The sequence below is a fragment of the Dermacentor silvarum genome, chromosome 3 (assembly GCF_013339745.2).
Source record: "Dermacentor silvarum isolate Dsil-2018 chromosome 3, BIME_Dsil_1.4, whole genome shotgun sequence".
NCBI lineage: Eukaryota > Metazoa > Arthropoda > Arachnida > Ixodida > Ixodidae > Dermacentor > Dermacentor silvarum.
This window is the reverse complement of record NC_051156.1, coordinates 147,688,992-147,702,642: the sequence shown is the minus strand read 5'-3', so window position 1 is coordinate 147,702,642 and position 13,651 is coordinate 147,688,992. Positions and strand designations below refer to the sequence as shown.

The window sequence follows — 13,651 nt, the reverse complement described above, 5'->3', positions numbered from 1 at the left end:
GTCGGATAACGAAGCTGGAATAACGACGATGCAACAACTACGACGCCATCGTGACCATGCGAGCTCATACGTAGTGACACAAGCTAGTAGACATCGTGGGTCATTAAGTTGCTGTAAGATGCTAGATGTATAGATACATTAGATGTACCTGAAGTTGGTGAGAAGTTCCAATCGCATTAAAATCTTCCTAGTATTAGCCTAGGTGCGATCCCCACGAAACCCGCCCAGTTTTCCAGGTGGTGCAGAGCTTGCTACGCTACGCCGAAGCTCCTGCTATTTGAAGGCAGAAATGAATCAGGGGAAAAGGATTAGGGCAAAAAAGAAAATCTTAAGTGTTTTGAGGAGTTGCATATTGGTCCGTCATTGTCGTTATTATCTTAATAATTGTCACCGGAAAACGAAAATTCTTCTCTAAAAAGTTTTAATTAGGCTGGTGAATGGCACGTGGAGTTTTCGCAGTGACATACACAGTTGCTGCTTAGTGATCCTTGAAAGATGAAACAAATTGAGTTGCATTATACGCAGAAATTTCGTATCAATACCAGCAACTAAGGAATATGATCGTCGCTGCCGTCATTAAGAATCAATGACATCTTTTCTACCAGGGCAACCATGCCACGATAACGTGAAACGAAGCCAAGTGCATCCTACCTGATGTAGCGTCTCACCAAACCGACGACGAATGCAAAGGGCCCACTATTCTTCTGCTTGAACACCGACAAGCACAAAAAGAAGCCGCTGAAAGAGAGTTGGAGAAATTGCAATGAATGCTCGAATCGGATAGGAAGTTCACACACACCCTAATAACCCATGAAAAAGGATCATTTATTAATAATCGCACTTACGCTCATGCAACTATTAGCACGACTGTAAATTGATGCAATAGCCTTATCTAAAGCTTTAAAGGAAAAATATCTCAAGAAATGTATTTAGATTTCGCACGTTTTTCAGCTGTAAGAACACAGGCATGAAGTATCCTGGTGAACTGTACTTAAACTCTCAACGCCACAGAATACCAATGATATTCTTCATTGTTTTTCACCTATAATTTGCCCAACTGCTACTGCATCTCATTCTCATGGGAACGCTGCTTCCGCGGCTGGTGACTGAACGGGGAAATGTTCAGCCGCAGAGCGTCAGTCACAGAGCCACCTCAAATGGCTTCCGCGCGCGACTCCGTCAAAATCTATTACACTGATTACCTACGTTAGCCTTTACTTACCTCTGAAAAAAGAAGGTGTCAACGCTGCTGAACCCCGCAGCTAGAAGCATGTACGGCCATTCTTCAGATACAATTAACATATTTAGGAAACGGGCTGAAAGAGAAACAGAAAGATTTCACTGCTTTATGAGCTCCACAACGGATACCTTTTTTTTAACGGTTCAGCTAACATTAAATTTTATGCCTATTTCTTGAAAAACGAAGAAGTCTTGTTCGCCGGAACTCATTCATTCTCGGAAAAGCATCAAAATGGCACGCTCCACAATGGTTGCAATATATCGTTTCTAGATTCGTACTTCAAAACGTTTTAAGATACAACCAATTTCAGGGGATGTCTCAAGAATAGCGTTAAGCTTACAGGAAATTCCATTAAAACCGGGCACCTATAACACATTCAATTTACGGCTCTCTTCAACCATCTTAATTAATCACACGCTCTGTGTTCCCGGAGTTTGCTGCCACTGATGTTTTTTTGTCAGCCGAGTGCACCTGACCGGACCGTGCTTCTAAAGTATGCCATGGAAGTTTGTAAGTAAATGCTGAACTTCGGGAATCAGAATTAGTATCTACACATTGTCTGCTGAATATCTCCAAATCTGCAGTCCCAAGCCTCTATTCGACTGCCTGCCAGTCTGCGTGGATTTTAGATGCGTATGAATTTCCATGCCTACCCAACGAGGAAACCGTCTGTCTGTCAGGTAAGATGAATCGGTATAAAGAATAATGCATAAAATAACACAACAATTACAGGGGTTCCTTATGCTAAAACTAAGATGGTTTGAAGGTGAAAACCCGAGCACCGCTAACTTAATGACACGACGACCACTTTTTTTTGCTGAGTCATCATCACTCTGAAACCACAATTTACAGAAATTTTTCCAAGTCATCATGTTATTTTGCAAGTCACCCTTCCTATGATTCACCAAACTCCAGCGAGCACTTTTGATTGCTGAGTCACTCTAGCTTGGACCCTCAAATCTCCCATATATTTTTTGCAAGTCAATATTCCAACCCATAACCCCTTCATTCACACGTGATTCACTTTATCCATCCCGGATTTACTTCCATCACACTGGTTTCGCTCTATATCTCGATATTTTCAATTGTCATCACTCTTGTTTCACCCCAAAAACATTGATTCACCTTCATTCACTCCTAATCTACTCTCATTTAATCATTATTTCTGCTCACCATCTCATCATTACCTTTCGCTTGACTCCTATCACCCAACTAAACCCCTTTTATTAACCATCAATTCACTCTTAAACTCATTCACCTATCTCTTTGCCCATTATCACTTGTTCACTTGGTTAATCATTCTTCCACCCTTAATTGTGGTTTTGTGCGCATTATCGCCTCTTATCCTAAGAGGAGGATTTCGTGTCGACGACGCGGTTTTGAAACGTTCTTGAAACGGAGACCTCACCATGAGACATGCAAGGCTTTCGCCTTAATAAATTTGAAAGGAAAAAAGTAGGCAGGTGTGAGCTTCAAAACTACGACCCCACGCTCAAAAGCCGAGTGTCTTACCTACTGGGCTAAATACCCACGCTTGCAGAAGGTGAATATATCTGAACCATATGAATGTGTTGTACCACCACCCCCGGTACAACATATTCATATGGTTCAGATATAAAATTTTCATGATGGCTTTCTTGATAAAATGAGCAATGGTGGAATAAAAGCCATCTATAGGACCCCATGTTCAGCCGACTTGGAGCATTGTAGACAACAGAAAAAGTCCTATTTTGCGAAAAGGTAATGCCTAATATGACTTACATAGATTATGAAACAGCATTTGTTCCCATAGAGATACCAGCAGTCATAGAGGCATTGCGTAATCAAGGAGTACAGGAGGCATATGTGAATATCTTGGCAAATATCTACAAAGATTCCACAGCTACCTTGGTTCTTCGCAAGAAAAGTAAAAGGTTACCTATCAATAACCGGGTCAGGCAAGAAGAGGCTTAGAAGAAGTATTCAAGCTTTAGACTACGAAGGCTTAGGAGGGCGGATCAACGGCAAATATCTCAGCTACCTTCGGTTCGCAGATGATATTGTCCTATTCAGCAACAATGGGGGACGAATTACAACAAATGATTGAGGACCTCAACTGAGAAATTGTAAGAGTGGGGTTGAAGAGGAATATGGAGAAGACAAAGATAATGTCCAATAGCTTGGCAAGGGAACAAGAATTCAGGATCGCCAGTCAGCATCTAGAGTCGATAAAGGAGTACGTTTATCTAGGACAATTACACACAGGGGACCCTGATCATGAGAAAGAAATTTACAGAAGAATAAAATTGGGCTGAAGTGCATACGGCAGGAATTACCAAATTCTGACTGGGAGCTTACCACTGTCATTGAAAAGAAAAGTGTACAATCATTGCATTGTACCGATGCTAACGTATGGGGCAGAAATTTGGCTCTTAACAAAGAAGCTCGAGGACAAGTTAAGGACCGCACAAAGAGCGATGGAACGAAAACTGTTAGGCCTAACGTTAAGAGACACGAAGAGAGCGGTGTGAATCAGATAGCAAACGAGGATAGCCGATATTCTAATTGACATTAAGAGAAAAAAAGAACGCAGCTGGGCAGGCCATGTAATCCGTAGGATGGATAGCTGGTGGAACATTAGAGTAACAAAATGGATACCAAGAGAAGGCAAGCGTAGTCGAGGACTGCAAAAAAACTAGGTGGAGTGATGAAGTTCGGAAACTTGTAGGCGCAAGTTGGAATCAGCAAGCGCATGACATGGGTATTTGGAGTTCGCAGGGAAAGGCCTTCGTCCTGCAGTGGACATAAATATAGGCTGATAATGACGATGATGAATGCCTAACACGCCAGATCCCGATGCGTCTCAGTGGTTGCGGGTTGTGCCTTCCGTTGAGCAATGCTTACGCATGCTTTACAAACTCCATTGCAGTTTCTGCTCTATTTTTTTTATTTCGTAGTGCTACGTAGTGATATGCACCGAGAAGAAAAGACGTTGTTAGGCGCAGAAAGCAATGAAGTGACGTGGTCATCACCTTTGCATTTGAGCTGCCCTGGTACTAGCTCTGGCTACAGTTTGCAGCGTTATGCGTTCTCCGTGTAAATACATTTTGTATTTATTCGTCGCTATAAAATTATTTTTGGCACACACCAAATAAAGGACGGACATGGCGAAGCGTGCATGAGTGCTTCTGAGGCAGTGATCTAAACTATTACTGTAAAAGATTTCGTTCAATGAACAAGCTTCCATGCCTTGCAACATTGCGTACAATTAGCGAATAAATATAAGGCGTCTATGTGCTCTGTCTGCAAGATCTGCAGGGTTACCTATAGATGTTGTTAAGGTATTCATCAATTTATTGATAGAAAATGTGGTTAACTAGTAATATGTTAGCATTGTATGCTATTTCTAGAAATTCTTTTCTTTCACTGGATCAGGTCAAAGGAAACTGCAAGTGTCTGCTATTGAAGCATAATTCAAACATGATGTATTTTCAGTGACATTGGTAGACCTTTCGCATTCAAGATTTGTTCATGCGGGGCACAAAAAAACATAATAATCAATCTGAACCTCATCTACTTATCCCGGCCTGTTGAAAGAGTATCGAAAACTTATGCCCATGAAAATAAAGCTGGACGAGTTTACCAGAAATAAAGAAGCCGTAACTGGAAAGTGGTTTCGTACGCCCCCCCCCCCCCCCCCAGAAAAAAATTGTCTATCACATCCTGACCCATTTGCATACCGAGTCCTCTTTTCTCTGTTTTGCAGATACAAGTTGCGAAATCTAGGGGTCACCTCTTCACAAGATGTCGTTATTCTCCTCGACTCAATGTCAGTGCTATAACAAATATAGTCGCGCCCTGCGTCGGGGGCGGCCTACGAGGCAATCTCTGGCGCTCCCTAAAGTCATTACCAGCATTGGATCCAAAGCGAAATTTCATGGAATCCCATTATACGTTGGAATTGACGGTAATGAGAAAACTCACGCTCTTGTGCGCTGAAACGCTATCATGCGCCCGAAATATTGGGAGCTCCAAAGAATTTGTGGAAAGCTGAGGACGCAATCCCCAACAATTTTCGGGCGCCCTACAGACAGAACTTTACATGAATCATGTGTGACCCAAGACTTACTCGCGAAAAGCGCTACTTTGCTGTATTGCATTAGAACAAACTCCGCTTACACCAAGGATTTGAATTTTAAACCTGGAGGAATCAACTTGCGCTGTACGTGGTGATATCGGTGATGTGGAACACTTTATGTGGCTGTGGCGCAGTTCGACAGGTATGAAAGGCGTTGCTTCACAGTCCGCAAAGAAAGGTCTTGCACGCGCCGGCTATGAAGGGGTAGCTTTCCCTGAAGGGCCCGCAGTAGTCAGGAATAGATTACTACGACTGTTGCTTGCCTTTCTCCGAGACACGTAGTTGGACAAAGTCTGGTGACATATCCTTGCTAAAAGTGTACGAGATGGTCGGGGGGAACAATTGCCATAAATATATGTCAGACTAACTACGTCTGCTGCTACACCACCACAACCATCCCTAGTGGGAGAAAACGTTGGATTAAAGAGACTGAAAACTGCATACTTACTTTCAACATTTCACCTAACATTTTCAGCAAATAGCAGATATTGTGAACTCCAAGCACTAAAACGTTCTCTTTTTTTTGAAAAAATCGCGTAGACACCATCGAAATGAGTTATTAGGCTGGCCCCTTCCGCCAATGCGTCGAGTGAAAGTATACATTCGCAATCATTTGTGACAGACCGCTAGGTGCCGTGTGGTGTCAGACATTCAATGACTAAATCTGTCCCAGGGATAAGTAGGGACATTACTTACATAGGTCTCAGCATGAGTACGCAATAACCTGCATAAGCAAGCGAGAGTCGTGTGAAACAAACGATCCCTGACAAGCGCAAGGGCGCTGGCTTGTCTGCACCTTGGGGAAGTACAATGGAGCTTACGGGTCCTCTAAAGTTTCAAGAGTAGCATCGTTGGTTTCAATTCTCTGAGGTACGAAAAACAAGTAGGCACTCGTTTTCTCTACGTGGTAATACGCCTTCATGCATGCAGCCAATTTTTGGTAGGAGTTATGCGAGCCGTTCCCTCCAGGTTGCAGCACTGCTTTTGCGCTACTTGAACATATATATGGGAATGTTTCCGAGCTCGCTTGCTCACCCAGATCCTTATGACTTAAACGCTTGAACGAAATCGCAGAGCGGCAGTTGTCCGCGCACCGCAGCCATGCAATGCTTCCGTGTGTATACATAAACGTTATGTCCATATTGAACCTGTGGATCATATGCGACGTTTTTTTTTCGGCAGCGCCATAGTGTTCTTACAGATAATTGTTGTGTTTTTGTGGTATCGTTGGTTTTATTAACGTGGCGGCTTGCACTATCGAGCGGAATAGTTCTGTGAAGCCGTATCCACCCACTAAGCTATGTCAAAGCGTTGGAAGTGCGTCAAACATTTCATGTCATGCGAATTTTATTTTTAAAAATACACAAGTGAAGCAAGAGCACCGCCTTACAGCAGGAATGCGCAAGGAAAACATGGAATAGGTTCTATAATTGAGCTAATCAACTCAGTTTGTAGGCAGCACGTTTCCTGTGTTCTCTTGGCACGTCTCTTAAGAGATGCCGTTCAAGTATGGATTGTTATGAACTTCCGCAATTTGCAATCTTGACAAAGAAAAAAAAAGAGATGTTTCAGATACTCACACCAATTATCCGATATGGTCTGACCGCAGTGGCAAACCACAATATGGCCGATGCAGAGGAACCGCATGCCGTGTAGAAACCGCAGGGCATAGTGGTCGGCATTGCTCTTATCGGCCACGCTGAGCAGTATCCGTGTGCTGGATGTAGCGGAGAAAGCCTTCGCCACATTCACCAGTGCTCCTGGGACGTATGCACGTTTGTTGTACTTCATACGCGTTCTACGTAATTACAGCGAAATAAAAGGCATTGCAATTAAGCGTTGCTACAAAGCATTGGATATTTAGTCCGATGTGAAGAGGAGGGCCGACTGGTGGAAACACACTGGGGATAAAAGTGGAAACTACGCGGGTATTACGTCTCAGACAGGCTGGCCAATGTATGAACAGGTGGACCTATCTTTGCCAAGGGTGGTTTGTCATTTTTGGTATGCTAGATATAAGTTCCTAATATAGTGGCGTCATATGCATGGTTTCACCGCTTGCCACGGCTACCTACTCAGGAAAAAGCAGGAAAGATGGACCCTTGTTTTCATTTGCGCTGCTTCACAAGTTATGATGCAGAATTGTCACGCGTACATTATGTTTCCTTACTTAAGCCGGTGACAGTGTTTGATCGGGTTATCACTGTTAACACCTTATCAGGCAACACAAAAAGCGCCTACAGTAATCGAAATTTTGTGGAAATATAGGCTAATTCTGCAACAAAATTGACTTGTGTAGGCAGATTTCACGCAAGAAGTGAATAGAGTTGTACAAATTCGAATGTACACGAGCGCCAGCAATAAATGTGGAACAAACACTGGGACAAATACATACTCGGTGTCTTAAAAGTAACTGTGCAGTGGAAATAGTGATCATCACCCATTAAGGCCCTAGAAAAGTCTACCAGTTACATTTTGAATATTTTCTTGTGGCAGATGATAGTTTCCCACTCCAAGTACTTTGTGAAAGCTTAATGAGTGGCGCTTTATTCAATATATTCGAAAACGCTACGCTAGTGTACTTTATAAATTAAACTGGGCCTTTGTGGGAGCAAAACCTGATATCCGTCTCCAAATGTTTATGCTACACTTCCGAGCTTCGAAGAACAAAAAAGGCTTACAGCAAAGAGTCAAATGAAACTTTGCGCAAGCCCGCAATACCTTCTGGTAGCAAAATTTGCAGTTTAATGGTTAAATATTCTTTGCTGGGGGGTGTTTTTACTATTCAAGCGTGTAGCCTGACTTTATCAAGTAACGGGGAAGGACTTTGGTATTGCTCTCAAAGGCGTGCGCGATGAAACTACGTTATTGGCGCAAATCTAGACGTGGTATTTTACAATGAATGCAGGCATCCAAGAGTAAAGGATTCAGCATTTGGCTCAGTCGTAGTTAAAACATTCAACAGCCTGGTGGCAAACTCCTCAAAGTTTGGCGATTAATAGATCAAATACACCATGCAGCTGACGAAAACTACAATGTGGTCGTCTTGGCAGGACCCTTTTTAAGAAAATGGCGTACTAAGGAACAAAGTATGTTTTTTTCTTTAATTATTTACAAGTGAAAATGGTACTGTACTTTTAAGAGTACGCTAGGCGCTAAAGGGTAAAAATTTCAAGCGTTGTTTAGGGCAGTGCAGAAACCACAACTCATGATGACAAAAATTCCCAACATCGGCTTCAAGGCATGTTTCCAAACGCTGCGGCATATGGTAAAAACACTGAATGGAGGATTGCCGGTGTTATGTATGCTACTGCGGTGTGAGGATTGTTTGCGCGCACCCTTCCTTTGATTGCCCCACACAGACGGAATCAGACGTCTTAACGCCTTGCGCTTTCTATGGCACGTAAAAGTGCAATCTCACCCTGTGTACCCGATACACTTATCCACGAGTTCAGATCCGAGGGGCGACTACTGCGCTTGCTAGAATTGTTGTGATATTAGTGTAGTACGTTGTTTTTTTTTCTTCTTTTTTTTTGAGCGCTAATTCACCAAAAAAGAGCTTGATTTCGCATTCCCAGTTTTGGCAATGTTCGATTATTCACCGTTTCTGCAACATGACAGTATCTCCAATACCTCCTTGCGTTTAAGATAAGCAAATTGCAGCAATGCATTGTTTGACCGGAAAAATATGCCTAAGAAAGGAGCTGTCATACTCCCTTGTTCACCCGCTTGCAGCATTCAAAACGTTTTGGCAGCCGGTGGGAGGGAAAGGCGAAACGAAGAAAGTTCTTCAGACACTGAAGTCTGGCCCCGAGCTTTCATCACATTCATAGAAGTGCATGAAAGCAATAGCTGAAATTGAGACAAGTGCGTTCGTGTACTAGTTTTGTTGTGCCGCGCGTACTTCAATTTGCCCACGTATAAAGATGCGTATATGAAAAGGTAAGTCACAATATTGAAGACCGCGGTGTGAGAACTGCCACTTATCCGCGGGTAAATGGCAATTCTGAACGAGAAAGAGATTGCAATAGGACACACGTACTGTATTCTTGCTTTTTCTTTGGCATGCGGTCCATGATATAGTCCACCAAGGTGGCGGCCATCACGACGACGAGGAGGATGCATAAAAAGATGCTGTAAACAACAACGCACACAATATATAACAACAATTAGCCTAGAGGTTGCGCGTGTAACCATTCTACCACAATCGAAGCGGCATATCGGTTTTCGGTGTTGGAGAGCCGCGCTCGCACTCGGCTGAAACAGTAATTGTATGTCATTAACGGTCTTCTGCGATTAAGTCAATTAGGAATAATTTCAAAAGCATCACTGAACTCAACAGTTTTCGAGTGGAGGGCAAAATCTTGACAAAATAATTACAGCTCAAGAATATGAGGGAGCTTGGTTGCACAGTTGCTACATTTTTGAGGGTCTTCATAGGCCTCCAATCTAAGCAGTTCAGTTAACTGCCAAATGCAAAAATATTAAAGAAAGTTTGGGTCAGGTTGCCGGCAGTGCTCACGCATAATTTTATTCAAAACGACTTTTCACATTGTACATCTTAGATTTCTGAGAAAAAACGAAAGAACAATATCTGTTCTATAAATTGGCAATCACAACAAAAATACCGCCATGAATAGCGGTGGTGCTTTTGGAGCGGTGATTGCATTTACATTTTTCCCGAGATTTAAAGTTAGGAATGTTCTGACAACGAAAATGTCTCGCCACGGCAGTCTGTTGTCCACCTATTCATGTGCAACTACTTTGCGGAACTGATGCGCACCGTTCCTACAAATGTGAGGGTGGCAACAAGTGTTCTTACAATCGAGAACGCTTTGGGGTTTGCTAATAAGCCGGGGCCCTGCTGTACTCCGCCAAGTGCTTGACTCACGAACGCAAGAACCTGAAAGCTTCTTGCGAAAAGATCTCCCCAGTGAGGAGGAATAAGCACCGAAAAAAAAAACTGGATGAAATTGGAATAAGCTGATTGATTGATTGACAGAAGGAACTAGTATGCATGCACAAAACTATCCACCAAGGAGTCCCTGGTGACTACCCCCGGCAGCAGTAATACTCAAAGAACATTGAACTTGCTTGTGACCTATTCATCGGAATTCAATCAGCTTATACATCCACGTACGCTATGCCAATCTGCACGTTGGTCCATGGCTCGGGGTCCGCAGTTACGCAGTTGGACACTTTCAGGTGTACTAGAGGTAGACTCACTGCAAACAAAATCAAATAGTAGAGCAATCAGTTCAGTAAGCCAAGGAATAAATGTTAATGGCAACTGCTTATGCTAAGCAGCTTTCCGGTGCTCATTTGGCCGACGCTTTAAGCAATTTTATCAAGAGTGTGGCTATTGACACAGCCTCGTCCGATTATCCGTTAACTTAGAACAACAAATTGAGGTCCGTGTTCTTTCACCATGGGACATCAACTGATATTTTTTTGATAATTATAAGTTTGAATAACAGCAGTAGTAGTGACAACAATGGTACCTGGAATGGCCTGTGAACTTTGTTGCCGATATTTTAGCACCAATTCTTGGGCATATATTTACAATATATACAATTTTTGTTTGGCTACGTCCGTTCTTTCGAGTAAAATGCAGATTGTGAAAGTAATAATGTTGTATTAAAGGGTGATCGCAATTCATTAGGAAATTAGTATACCGTACCTGTCCTGGTATTTTTCGAAAACCTTTGACAAGGTAATACATATCAGGATATCAAATGATGAAAAATTCGAACTGCTCACTGAGCTTCAATTCAGTTTTCACCCAAATAAATCTACAGAACTGGCATTACTTCAAGCAAAAGAATACACAGTAAGACAGTCTGAAAAAAAATCTCTAGCGGTTGGTCTGCTAGTTGAATATACTAAGACATTTCATTTACCTAACCACGAACTTAGTTTTAACCACGAACCTATATTTACATAACCATGAAAGCTTAGTCATTGTGCCATGCAGGGTTGCACTCTAACTTATGTCAACAGCAAGAAATCGTCGAAATAAATAAATTAGGGTCACAGATATTGACGGTAGTTTGTGGAGTTCGACAGGGGGAGTATATCAGGTCGTCTAGTAGTTTATTGTATATTTTGCTGATGTGCTACGTAATTATTGTAGTGAAAAATTTATTATGTATGCCAATGACACCATCATTTTCTTTCTCTTAATAATATACATAACCTTATACACATCTGAACTAACACAGTATAAGAATTAGCAGTATGATCGTTATCAAATGGTATGAAAATAATGAGAGCAAAAGTAAGGCGAATACTTTTAGACTAAAGAACAAAGAAATAACTCCACGTCTATAGATTGTTTTAAACTGTCAGCATGGAAGTTTTTCATCAATTAAGTGCCTAAGTGTGGCGTTTTCTGCAAATATGTCCTGGAATAGCCACGTAAATATTTTAATCCAAGAGATTGCCTGCGAAACAGGAATTGTTGGCCGCCCAAAACACTTTCAGTAGACATGGGCGGAATTACTTATCTATATTTCCGTATTTTACTGTCAATTTACCTACTGTGAACTAGTCTGGGATTACACGACGTCTTCTAACCTTCAAAAAATTATATATAGTGCAAGAACGGTTCATTCATTCAGCCTATACTACATCTTTTAGGACACCAGCTGCTAATTTATTTTTCAGGGCTTGCGTCATTAAAATTTACAAATTACACTTGACCTCTCGGCCTTTTTTCAAATAAACCTCTCTCTCTCTACAAATTCCACTAGTATAGATTAGGTGTGCGATTTAACTTTGAAGTTAGAGGAACTTAAAGTACTTGACCATGATTTCTTGTTTGGAAAAGAAAGAAAGCTGGGTTATAAGACTAAGAGAGTCGAAATATGGATGGTACCAACCGCGCGTCTAAACTCGGAAATGCAGCGCTTGTGCTTATGTTGCCACGTCCTGTCAATCGTTATGATTCTTAATAATTTTGATGTGTTTTTTTTTGCGCTTCCTGCAAGACACGCTTGAAAGTTGTAAACGCGAGACCATAATTTGATGGTATAGATACTTTCTTCATTGTGTGATTATATTTGCGACCTTGTTACATTAGCAGTGTGATATTTATTTCGATGTTGACTTTGATATGTTGTATAATTATGTGTGTATTTCTATGTGATTTCTGATTATGTCTGGGCTGCTATGAACCCTTGTTTTGGGGTAATGGGATCGTTAAGCTGCCGAATGGCAGATTTTAATCGCCGCTCCTCTCTTCGTTTGTTAAGTAGACGAAATATATGGATGGATCACTTGATTGATTGATTGATTGATTGATTGACTGATTGTATGGTGTGGCGTGGCCTTATATGACGTCATATGTCTCATTTTGTTTTACAGATTGTGCTGCATATATTGAGTAGTGACAAAATTTGTGTCTAAAAAGTGAGTGCGGAGCACTCTAGTGAGAATGACCTCAGAAAGTTGGTAATACCATGCGGCGCGCTCAGTCACCGGTTAGCATTGCCTAAAACGCACAAAATGTGAATTCGCTTGCTAAAAGCATTCACAGACGCATGCTCGATACTGCTTTCTCGAGCACCAGTTGAAGAATGCTATCCGCACACTTCTTCATGGCCATTTCGAGCCAAAAGATTCTCGCGAACGGTGCCATCACAATCATGTCCACACGTTTGAGCTGGTTGGTAGTGTGACTCTAGCTACGCCAATAACGGAAAGTTTAATAACTACCACTAAAGAAAACAGAAAGAGGACTGTGATCGCAAAAGACTATCTGTTCATTAAAACATTTTCTTCGTTTCGTACCCCTGCAAAATATTAGAAAATCATCGTAGGCTTCAAAAACATATTAGCAGAATTACCACTCCGCTACAAAGCACTCTAACCACGAAATGAACACTTAACAACTCACATTGCATTCCGTTTGATGTGGTATGTAGATATGCTAGATGAATCGCGAAATTGAAGCTACAGGTAGTAATTTAGCACGATGCGTCACAGGTCATACACCGTAAAGGCACTTTATAGGGAGCTCAGAAATTACCACTTTCCTCTTGAAGAAGAACACGTGTCACAAGCCGAATGCCACGGAAGGGGCATTGACACAATCCGACTCGGCCCTTTGGAGACATTCCACTTCGACTATTTATCATAAGGGCAAAAGGAAGCAACGCGTTTCAGCAACGCGTTGGTAGACCTATCACGTTAAGAAATTGAGTTCTTGCTGGCTAGTATGAGAGGGCAACTTTGATGAGATACAATGGGGCTCACGAAGCTTCAAAAGCACTACACCCTAATTTTGTGCAATA

General features: G+C 41.9%; 1 protein-coding gene across 1 annotated transcript in view; it reads right to left on the bottom strand.

Moving 5' to 3' along the window:
- The window catches only part of LOC119445890 (nose resistant to fluoxetine protein 6-like), a 55,001-nt gene that overhangs the window by 22,854 nt on the left and 18,496 nt on the right, over nt 1-13,651 (bottom strand). Inside the window, exons 5-9 of the mRNA XM_037710190.2 lie at nt 10,498-10,582; nt 9,400-9,491; nt 6,938-7,117; nt 1,223-1,316; nt 652-738 (exon numbers count right to left, since the gene is read on the bottom strand). Coding sequence (XP_037566118.1) covers nt 652-738; nt 1,223-1,316; nt 6,938-7,117; nt 9,400-9,491; nt 10,498-10,582 — 538 coding nt within the window. The remainder of the gene's footprint in view (nt 1-651; nt 739-1,222; nt 1,317-6,937; nt 7,118-9,399; nt 9,492-10,497; nt 10,583-13,651) is intronic.